The sequence below is a fragment of the Perca fluviatilis genome, chromosome 1 (assembly GCF_010015445.1).
Source record: "Perca fluviatilis chromosome 1, GENO_Pfluv_1.0, whole genome shotgun sequence".
Lineage (NCBI taxonomy): Eukaryota > Metazoa > Chordata > Actinopteri > Perciformes > Percidae > Perca > Perca fluviatilis.
The window spans coordinates 34,712,391-34,724,053 of NC_053112.1; the positions used below are offsets into that span (position 1 = coordinate 34,712,391).

The 11,663-nt window shown below is 43.4% G+C and overlaps 1 protein-coding gene across 2 annotated transcripts in view; it reads left to right on the forward strand.

Moving 5' to 3' along the window:
- The window catches only part of fhdc1 (FH2 domain containing 1), a 36,077-nt gene extending 24,962 nt beyond the window's left edge, over positions 1-11,115 (forward strand). For both annotated transcript variants that reach the window (XM_039816089.1, XM_039816083.1), the window contains 7 exons: positions 1,358-1,458; positions 3,066-3,136; positions 4,416-4,523; positions 5,386-5,456; positions 6,212-6,329; positions 6,505-6,669; positions 7,209-11,115. In XM_039816089.1, the coding sequence (XP_039672023.1) occupies positions 1,358-1,458; positions 3,066-3,136; positions 4,416-4,523; positions 5,386-5,456; positions 6,212-6,329; positions 6,505-6,669; positions 7,209-9,362 (2,788 nt within the window). In that variant the 3' untranslated portion in view covers positions 9,363-11,115. The remainder of the gene's footprint in view (positions 1-1,357; positions 1,459-3,065; positions 3,137-4,415; positions 4,524-5,385; positions 5,457-6,211; positions 6,330-6,504; positions 6,670-7,208) is intronic.
- The last annotated feature ends 548 nt before the right edge of the window (positions 11,116-11,663 follow it).

The window sequence follows — 11,663 nt, forward strand, 5'->3', positions numbered from 1 at the left end:
TTTGCTGTAACGCAGTAATATAACGAATTACTAATTACATTTCGGTAATATTATTACCCGTTACAATCTCAGTAACGCGAGTTACAACGCATTGTAACGCAACATTTTTTAAGAATTTCCCAACACCGCGAAGCATTTGTTCACAGGAAAAAAAGCCATGAGTATTATTTCATAACATCTGTGTCCCAACAGGTGACGGTACGTCAGCTCGGACAGCAGTGTGTCCGAGCCGCTGACAGATTTAAACATGTCGGGAATGAATGTTTAGGCTTGCTTACACGTAAATCATTGCAGTTTATCAGCCGTGGAGAGCCTGTAGTGGAATGGCTTGACGACCAAAAACGCTTGTCTTTTACTGTGACCATTTACTGTTCAATATATTTCTGTCATGAACGGTAATAATTATTACAGTTGCAGTTTTACAAACAAGAAAGTGAGCAACTTAGCTTGACGGACATGTTGCATCCATAGACAGTATTTGTTGCATCAACAATGCATAACAGTTGCATCTCAGTAAGCTAGCAAGAGTACACAGGTACACAACCGACAACTTCCGTGTAGGGTTCTTCAAAATAAAAGCACTTCCTGTGACTGTTCCCAGTAAAACTAAATTACTGTTAAACAAATAAAGTTGTGTACCTTTTCACATATCAGCTGTAAATCAAGTACTGTAAATAATGTAAATAGTGAGTTTTAATCACACTATAATTGACAATTTCCTTTAGACTGTTTTAAACTAAAACAACATGAATTTCTTATTCAAGTGCTTTAAACAAACATTTTACAACAATGCCGTAGGCTACTTCAATACAACTGTAAGGTACTTTTAATTGAGTATTTTCATTTTCTCCTACTTGCCTATTGTACGTTTTACTTATCTATTTTTTATAGCTTTAGTTAATTTGCATATTCATATTAATTATACAAAATATTATGAATAATCTGTGATGTATTAAAGTGGATAAAGATGAGACTTTATTGATCCAGTGGTGAAATTCACAAGCTAGCTGCCAAGTCAAACTTCCGCTGTTATTTTGGTGAAAGTAACTCAAAAGTAATGCAAAAGTAGTGTAACGCATTACAATTCAGAGACAGTAATATTGTAATATAACTAATTACTCTCAAATGACAGTAACTAGTAATCTATAATGTATTCCATTTTGGAAGTAACTTGCTCAACACTGTTCCTCATCCACCATCCTGAAACATTTCACAGTGAAAATAATGTTTAAGCTTCTCTGCAGAACCTCCTTGAAAAGAGGTCTGTCAACTCCCATTTTCTATCTCATCACAATCCATAGAATGAGATCCCCCTCAGATCACAGATTTAACCGCTCTCTGCTCCGTCTCCCGACAGGTTTGAGGTTCGGATCGAGGCCATAGTCCTCCGTGAAGAGTTCTTTCCTTCCTGCGCTGTAATGAGCCGCGAGATCGATGTCGTCCGCGTCGCCACTAAAGGTAATAACACACGGGCTCTGCTGCCTGCACACACACACACACACACACACACACACACACACACACACACACACACACACACACACACACACACACACACACACACACACACACAGTTGCACATACTCAGACAGGTGACCCAGATATTTGAGCAGTCAGGGGTGCTGCACAAGAAGTAGAAATGTGTCACCTGAGATATGGTGATTTGGGGACAGAATGGAAAGACAAGGCTGTGTCATCATATTCTGTTGATTTTCTAAATATATAAATAATACTTTATTTAAATTAGGAAATTTACCATGAAAGTTTGCAAAAGTTGATAGTCAGCCTTTATCAGTCTTGCTATGGAATGACAGCAACAGACAGTTGTGCCGTTTTTAATGGTTTCCTGTCAAATTCACATTAAACATGACCTTGACACGACTAAGGCAGTCTACAGTAATGCTAGCGGCTCTGTGAGGCTGTACTTAGGCACTGTGGTGCTTTGGCTAATTGCTAACATTAGCATGGCAACATGGCAGACAACATATGCGGATAATGTTTACTGTGTTAGCATGCTAACAAATTGGTAGGAGTGCCATTCATTTAGCAGGTATTTCATTAAGGAGAGACTTCATTTAGAGTAAACAATATTTTTTGCATTATAAATAGAGTTTTGAGAAGAGTCTTTGGCGCTTAGACCATCCTGTCCTAGTATATTTAGGGGGGTAGTGATGCTGTGATTAGTTCAGGATGTTCGCCCGGGACTGAGTGCCTATATGATGAAGAATGGCGGTGAAGGGGTGGAGGAGGGTCGCATCAGTTCGTACTGAAATGACATAAATAATCGACAGCAGCGGAGAGGAGAACATTTTGACAGCAACAATACAATTGGCTAAGAGAGATCCCGGCAAAATCTTGTTGGACTACTTGAATGCCCATAGAGTAGGGGAGAGAGAGAGAGAGAGAGAGAGAGAGAGAGAGAGAGAGAGAGAGAGAGAGAGAGAGAGAGAGAGAGAGAGAGAGAGAGAGAGAGAGAGAGAGAGAGAGAGAGAGAGAGAGAGAGAGAGAGAGAGAGAGAGAGAGAGAGATTTGGGAATGAATAAGTGTATAAAAAGAGTCTTGATCATCTAGTCTGATGGAACTTTCGCTAAGCTTCATTTGGCAAAGCAATGTATACCCGGTGATAGGGTTTGATGAAAAGTTGCCTTTTTTGCAACCATCATTTGAGCCTGTGTCATTTTAGCTGAGTCACACCGTCTTGCCACTCTGTGGTTTATTGGATTTTTCAAAAACCCTCTTATACAGTACCCTGACCTTTTCACTGCATTGCAGAGCCATCAGTTAAACACCGCATGGGACAAATGAAGTTGAACTTTTGTGACACCATTTAATTGAAACTTTCAACAGTATGTAACGTTGACCCTTACTGTGAGACTAAAAGGGCAGCTGGTCTAAAACGCAAAAATACATTTCCGGTAACTTTCTATAACGTAGGATGTCATTCTTACTGCTGACAGTTGTTCTGTGTGGTGGTGCTGGTAAATGAAAGTGAAGTAGTGTGTAATGGGCTCCTGTGATCTGCTCTGGATTCTCTTAACTGAGTTTATATTGATCTCATCCTATAGAGCTGATGAGCTGCGAGGAGCTTCATGCTATTCTGCATCTGGTGCTGCAGGCCGGAAACATCATGAACGCTGTGAGTGCATCTGTTATGTTCACTTAATACATTAACATCACTCTCATATCTGGCTGGCATTATTTTATACATTTCCATTTCCAATGACAAAAACTACTAATGTTATTTTGGTGACACTGCGCCCCAAGCCTTTTCATTCCTACTGAGGACATACATCTTAAATTAAACCAATATATTGGTTAATTTAAAAGACAAAAGACTAAGTAATTTCCTTAACGAGCTGGGCAATGTAGTTTTTGACAATTGTTACTGAAACGGGAGTAAATGGTGCATCTTTAGCTCAGCTTATGAAGAAGACAGGAAACAGGGGGAAACAGCTAGCATGGTTCAGCCAGCAGCTCTAAAGTTCATTAATGAACACCTTGTATTTTGTTTGTTTGACACAAAAACTGAAGCCTAAAATCAACAATTTGTTGCTTCACGGAAGCTCGCTGGAATATTTCTTAACCGACCTTTGTGCTAAGCTTACCGTTATCCTGGCTGAAGCTTCAGATTTAAAGACATAGCTCGACATTTTGGGGAACACGCTTATTCTCTTTCTCTTTCTTTGCCGGAAGTTAATTATAATAATTTATACTGTTTATTGATCCCCAGTGGGGAAATTACAATTTACACTCTGTTTGTCAGGCCTGAAATATACACACACACATGCTCAGGACCTGTTCATGCACAAATGGAGAGATGTCAGAGTGAGTGGGCTGCCAGTGCCTTGCTTAAGAGCACCTGACAGTGCCCAGGAGGTGAACGGGCATCTCTCCAGCTACCAATCCACACTCTGTACTTTGGTCCGTACTGGGACTTGAACCAGCGACCCTCCGGTTCCCAACCCAAGTCCCTACAGACTGAACTACTGCCACCCCCCAGTTACATAAGAATATTGATGAAACTTTCATATCTGTACATCAATCATAAAGCTAGATCTAGGAGACAGTTAGCTTAAAAACATGTTGTGCTCTAGTTTGTTTTATTTTGTTGAGGTGCTGGTAGGGTGATTTTTCTAACTTTAGACAGAGCCAGGCTAGCCGTTTCCTCCTGTCTCTAGTCTCCATGCTAAGCTACGCTTGCTCTAGCTTTATAATTGGTGTACAGACAAAAAGAGTGATATGTCCGAAAATGTCGACCGATTCCTTTTTATAATTCCAGGCTTAGGCTATACTTGCAGATCAATTCATTGTTGGTTTTGTTCTTTTCATGGGATTTGTTAATTAGGCACACATAGAATATCCCCAGCCTTATCCTTCAACATCTTGATAGGTTTCTGTCCCTCTGTGGTTCACAGGGCGGCTACGCAGGCAACGCTGTGGGCTTCAAGCTGTCTTCCCTCCTCTCATTGGCCGACACCAAGGCCAACAAACCCGGGATGAACCTCCTGCACTTTGTTGCCATGGTTAGTGAAGGCTTCAGTTACAATATGATGCACACATTACCATTAGGAGCTGTACTATCGTATGTAATCAACACAGCAAAGTGGGCATCAGAAAAGTGACCATGTCAACACTTCTCTGACACAACGTTAGCATAAAATTGAAAATCGAAAGCTTCACATGGCTACCGTTTGATGCTGGGTACCTTATTGGGTTGCATTAAGTCAAACCTCTACATATATATATATATATATATATATATATATATATATATATATATATATACATACATACATACATACATACATACACATACATACATACATACATACATACATACATACATACATATACACGAATAACATAAACTTGTCTTATATTTGGAACTCTTTCCACATGTGAAGAATTAATGTAGTGAATGCGTATTTTATCTGAAATACTATGAATTGGTACTGTACCATAGGAACTCTTTTGGAGACATTGCTCAGGTATCTCTAGGATAACTAGACACCGATTTCATCAAGTCTGTGGTCTATCCTGATTACTGCAGGTAAATCATGCAAAACTTCAAATACGTGAAATAATAATAATAAAAGATATTGTCAGGCACATGTTTCAGTCCAATAAGAGGCAGTCTCTTGTCAGCCAAAATGAATTAGTTTTGTATGAATCGTTCACAGCAGTGGTGCTTGAGTAAACGGACTACAGGAGGGCGGTTGGAGAGCAGATGGTGACAGGAAGCAGAAAAGAGCCAAGAGAGGCTGGCCAAGCACTTACATAATCAAACAACAGATAGTGGTCCTTCACACTGCAGTGATGCCACTTCATCACTGTACAGCAACAAACAAATTGGATATAAATTGTATGATGTGTCTCTCCACACAGGAGGCAAAGAAAAAAGACGAGAAGCTGCTCAAGTTTCCTGAGAAACTTCAGGATGTCCAGAGTGCATCCAGGTAAACGTTTCAGCATTTACTGCCCTAAAAAACGTGGCGTTAATTTGTCAACGCACTTGTATCTTGACTGTGAAGTTGGGAATGATGGTATCAAGCAGGCTGGAAGGAATCTTTTTTTCACCAAAACTAATTTGGTTTCCAGAGCTTCCACCACTGAAAACGGGGGTGGCCTCTGAAAAACAAGTCATAAATTAATTTTAAATATATAGTACTTCCATGTTTAATTTCCGTGTTCTGTAAATGACCAAAAGTGTAAAGAACCATTTCATCAAACTGAGGTTTTAATATTTTATATACATTTTTATTGCTGAATTGACAACCGTATTGCTGAATGGACAACAACATTCAGCCTCATTACTCAGGCTGACATCTGACTTAAGTGCAGTACTTTGAGAGTCATGTTTGAGAGTCCTGTTCAGAGCGCAGTGTGATGCTGCTGGCTGTCAGGCTCTGTCAGCTTCACAAGGTCATCTCTGTGTGGAGACAGTGCAGCTCCTGCACCAGAGAGCCAAGATTACCCCTCCCTCCCTCCCTCCCTCCCTCTCTCAGGATATTTGAAAGCATTTCTCACAGCGATCCTATCGTCCACCTTTAACAGATGACAGTCTGACAGCGCATTCAACAAAATGCTGTCAGGTCTTGTCGTGCTCAGCAGTATTATGAGGACGAAATGATTATTGTGTATGCTGTCGCCAAAATGGTTTCTAAGCACATTTTCCTGATCTGAATCTGTCTGCCGTAATGTTTTCATGTAGAATCTCAGTGGAAAACATCGAGGTGGAGTTTTCCTCCTTGTATGTTCGGATTAAATCCCTGGAGGAGAAAGTTCAAGGAGACCGGGAGCTAGTGCAGCAGCTGGAGCCCTTTCTGCAGGTGAAGCAGCAGCAGCAGCAGTTGTATAATACGTTATATACACAGACACACACAGACACACACAGAACATTGGATCCAGGCCACTGTCCATTCCTGGCGCTGCTGACTCAAGTGCTATAGATAATGACACCCTTTAAAGTGTAATAATAAAAAATGTATGTGCCCGATGTCTCAGAGTTCAGCACAGACACTTCAGGACCTGAAGAGACGCAGGCTGGATCTGCGCAAAGAGGGGAACGCTCTCATCGACTTCTTGTGTGAAGACAAGGACACCTTTAAGCTGGACGAGTGCTTCCGCATCTTTCAAGACTTCTGCAACAAGTTCAAGAAAGCTGTGAAGGTCAGTTTTTCGTGAAAGAATAATTGTAGTTTAACAACTGGGCCTCATTCCCTTGGGTAATAATAACCCACGAAGTTGATTGCTGAGATCTGGGAAAGCATCAACATCGCTCAAAAGGAAGTCAGACTGGTAGGAAACACAAGGAGACAAATTACACAGGTTTTAAAAAAAACATGTTATCCATCCATCCATCCATCCATCGTCATCTGCTTATTCGGTGTCGGGTTGCGGGGGGACCCTGAACTTCCCTTAACCGAGCCACCTAAACCAAAGCACTGTGCTGTGTTGTCCTAGGGGCGTGGATTGCATCAACAAAAACGGTCCGCTAAAATAGGAGAGTACTTGTGCGTGATACATCATAGCTAAAACTACGAAAGTATGACCCATGTTAAAATAACCATATCCATAAAGAGGAGTGATTTTCAATGTAAAAAGATGCTTGAAATGTTAATTTCTTCCCAGTTCAATTTGATATTACCATCATTTATTAGTCTTCCTGCCTGCCTCTAAACACTTCTAACTTTTCCTCTTGTTCTCAGGACAACGCCGACCGCGAGTTGAAGGAAGCAGCCAGACTGCGTCGTCTGCGAGAGCTGGAGGAAAAGCGCTTTGCTTGGTCGGGTGCCGATCCGAGCAGCAGCGGATTTGGCCGCAGCAGCAGCGAGAGCGACGTGGGGATGCTCACTAAGGAAGGCCTGCTCGACTTCTTCCAGCAGAGGTCTCAGAGTCCTCAAAGCCAGATGGGACGCTCCGCCAGCGCCCGCCGCCACCGTCACACCATGACCTCCGTAGCAGACCGAGAACTCCAAGGATACCTGGAGCTATTTGGAGGCACTGGGAACCCCGCCGACTACTCCAAGTTTAACAGCCTACCTCGGCCGGGCCGCACCGTGCAGCGCAGGTCCACCCCCTGGATCTCAGCCCAGGACGACAACCGCGAGCTGGACGGCGACAGACCGGTGGAGTCCCCACGTGCAGAAACGGAGCCCATCAGCCCACTGGCCAGGTTTTCGTCCTCCGGGCTAAACGATAACGACCCATACAACAACAATCATTACTCATCTGTGTCCGAAGGCAGCGCTCTGCCTCGTCCCTTGTGCGTCTTTCCGAGGCCCGCCAATCTTCCCAACCCAACCATTACCAGCCACTTGAATGTTAGTGTGGAGAAGCACACTTTAGTTCGAGGTCCTCAAGCTTTTGAGCTACCTAGTCCAAACAATAACAGTAATCCTCTGCACTTTGTCAACCAGGGGGATGTTGTGGTGACTGATTTGGAAAAGGAGAGACGGTCACCTCCCACAAATCTGGACATCCTCCTGCATCATGACATTTTAGAAAGAGGAGCAGATCCCAGTGCAGCCTGGGGAGGGGAAATAGATCCTCTCACACATGCTGGGCTCTCTCCTGAGACAGAGAAAGAAGAAGAGGACAACAGCACGGTTTCATCAACAACCTGTGATACACCCCTCCCACTGGATACCTCTGTATCCAATAAGAAACCATTGTTTTATATACTAGACTGCACAGAAACGGACTGCTCGGTCACCTCGGATTACTCAGAGGTGGAAAGCTCGGGGCTTCATTTCAGAACGACTGACTGCAAGCGATCCGATCAGGAGAGCCACCTAGATTCGAGCTCCCCGTCCTCTAATTTGGAGTCCCTGTCTCCCATGGACCAGTCCGTTTCCACCAATGAGCTTTCAGCGCCAAAATCTGTGGACGCAGCATCCATCACCCCATCTGCTGCCACGGACGAGTGGGACACGGAGAGCTGTGACACCGCTGAGGGGAAACAAGGCGTGGAGAAAGACGCGCAGAGGAGCAACAGAAAGCCAGCGCATGCAAAGGGCAAAGCTAACAAAGCGACAAAGGGCAGCGGAGGTCGCGGTGTGCGAACGCTGACCAGCAGCGAGAGCCAGGGCATGCGGAAGGTTGTGCCCATCAGCAAGCTTACAAGGATCGGTAGCAGGAGAGGAGAGAGACCTTTGGAGCACGACGGTGGAGAGCCACGCCGTGACCAGAGCACCCCAGCGAGAGGAAGGAGCGAGAAGACCGCAAGACCTCCTCGACACTCCAGTCTGCCTCCGGATGAGTCCAAAGCTCAGAGGGGGAGTAGCCTCACAGGCGGCGCTTCCAGGTGGGCACGCGAATTAGCCCCGAGAAAGGCTTCCATCAACAAGCCGAACGCCAAACCCCTGAGGAACATCCCCAAGCCTGCACCTGAGGAGAAGATGTGCCGCTCCACCATGAGAGCCCTGGCTCAGGCTCAGGCTCAGGCTCAGGGTGGAGCCTCCTCTGAGCACAGCAGCTGTAACGCACTCAAAAACGCCTCCGATGTCCCCAGCTTTGCCCGCAACACGGTAGCTTTTACTTCTAGGTCCAGGAAGGATCTGGGCCCCCCGTCTGTCCCCTCCACCCCGTCTCGCAGCCCCTCGCTTCTAGGTCGACAAACCCCGGTGAAGCAGAACAGGCCGTCGCCCACAGTTCACGCTAACGAGGAGCCGCCCCAAGGGACAAACCTGCGACGGGTGCAAAGTGTGAAAGCGACCAGCCGCAGCGCCTACCGCAGCGAGACTCCCCCACCGCCTCCTACACGCGAAGATGTTCGCAAGACTAGTAGCTTTTCTGAAAAGTCCGTCCTGTCTAGAGATTTGGTGACGGCCAGCAGAGGTGCTAAACCAAGCTGGAAATAAAGCAAAACCTAGTGGAAACTGACTGCAGAAGGATTTAAAGAAAGAGAGACTTTGATGTAAATTGATATTCGCACTTCTTTCCCTTCTACTGCGCAGTCTTATCCTCTCATATCATGCAACAGACAGGAATCTGAAAGATGTTTTAGGCTATCTCACCCTAAGGTTCCTCTAGTAGCTGGATCTGTATCAGGTTTATGAATCGCAAAGAGCTGTTTTTTCTTTGTTGCTGTTGTTTTAACAATTCCCTTTTTATTTTAGGGGAGGGGGGCATTAACTAAACTGACAAATGGCAAATAGGTGTTTTTACACAGGAGCCTCTTTGCCCGCTTAGCTGTCTGTTTACTGTATATGCTTGTGTCTGTGATGATGTTGATGTCGAACACTACTGACTATATGATGCTGCTAATTAGCTCCGACAGTTTGAGACTGAGTTTCAGTGTCCGTTTCATTCAGGGTTACAAGATTTGTTGTACCTACACTTGCTGCTGTTATGGTGTCTTTTATTTTTTTGGTGCGTCCTCCTGTAGAGCATCGCACCGTTTTGATTTCTTTGCTTGATACCTCAGAAAGATCGCAGTGGCCTTGTACCGGCAGAAAAAAAAGTACAATATGTTCAATTGGCTCTGCATGATGTAGATCTGATAAATTGGTTTAAACTGCAATGTCACTTTCTTTTTTTTTTTTTTTTTTTTTTTTACAAATCCCTGGTATAAATCATATTACTACAATATATAAAGTCACAGATTATAATACAGTGTATACCAACTGTGGTACCTGTTGTACTTTGTGTATGTATGTGTGTCTGTAGTAAGTAAATGTGTTAGAACTCCTCCATAGTGTCATGGAGTAGACGTGCACGTAGGAATTGTTTCCTGTATACTGTAGGCTAATACACGATCAACGCTAATGCTTTGAAAGAAAAGCACTGAACGCGTCTGAAACAACACTGACATAATCATCAGTCACATGATTGTTTTGACAGCCTGGTCTAATGTTTCTACTGTGAATGTAGTCATCTCCTATGTTCTCTAGGCCTGCACCTCTCTTGACAATGTTAAATTGCAACAATAACTGGTCATATTTCAGCCTAGCCCCAGTTTGTGCCTCCTGTTACATTTGCGTTACAGAGCTAAGCAGCTGTTCAACACTGGTAACACTTACTGCTGTTTTGAAGGCACTTTCAGAATTTGTAAAGACTCGTATAACTAGAAGGGCACTTGGAGAACACAGCTTCCGCCAAGGCCACACCTTATCTCGTAATGTTAACGTAAGTAAATATCATTCGTGTTTCCCCTCCTTTCCAACATGTAATGCTTTCTTTTTTGGCCCATGCTACACCCTTCCACCAAGTTTCATGAAAATCAGGCCAGTAGTTTTTCTTAAGTCCTGCTGACAAACAGACAGAGACAAGAAAGAAAGAAAGAAAGAAAGAAATATTAGCCAGTGTCCCAAGTTGGAACTATATTTCAAATGCAGGTAGCCGGAAATGACATGTCATTGCTCATTTGTATGTCACAAGAATTGATTTTATGGAAATAATACAATGTAACATCAATATGGACGTAAAATAACTGACAAAGGTTATAGATTTTGTTTCACGTCATACAAAATGAGCATGAACATATGTCATTTGCGGCTGCCATATTTGTTTCTTAGAAAGAAATACTCCGCTGAACAATTATGCAGTGTTTAAAGCAACACTAAAGCACCTTTCCTCTTCAGTCCCCCTACAGGTTGGAAGCGGAATTGTCCATTACGGTTACCATTACCATTATTCTTATGTCTCATTCGAACTACAGATCTGCTACCCGATCTGGCAAACTTACACCAAAATAATGTACCTTTAAAATAATGTTTCCAAAATCGTAAACTCGTAAAAGGGTGAACGGCACTTCTGCATTCGCTTTACGGCCCTCTACCGGCTATAACCGCACTATGCAAGTTTGCCAGATGGGGTAGCGGATCTATAGTTCGAATGAGACATAATGAGACCTACGGTAATAAGACGTTACGACAGCCGTAATGGACAATTCCCCTTCCAACCTGTAGGGGGACCGAAGAGGAAAAGTGCTTTGGTGTTGCTTTAATTTCTCAATTTGTGCTAATGTTTCCCCTAATCGAAATATGGTAGCCGAAAATGATTTGTACAATGTGAAACAAAATGAAAACTGTTTTATATGTCCATATAGCTGTTAGCCTACATTGTGTTGTTTTATATTTTCATACAAAGAACTACTTTTTAAAGATGAACTGATTTCTTAACTCCATGACTCAAATGTAATGGTAACACATGAGAGGCAC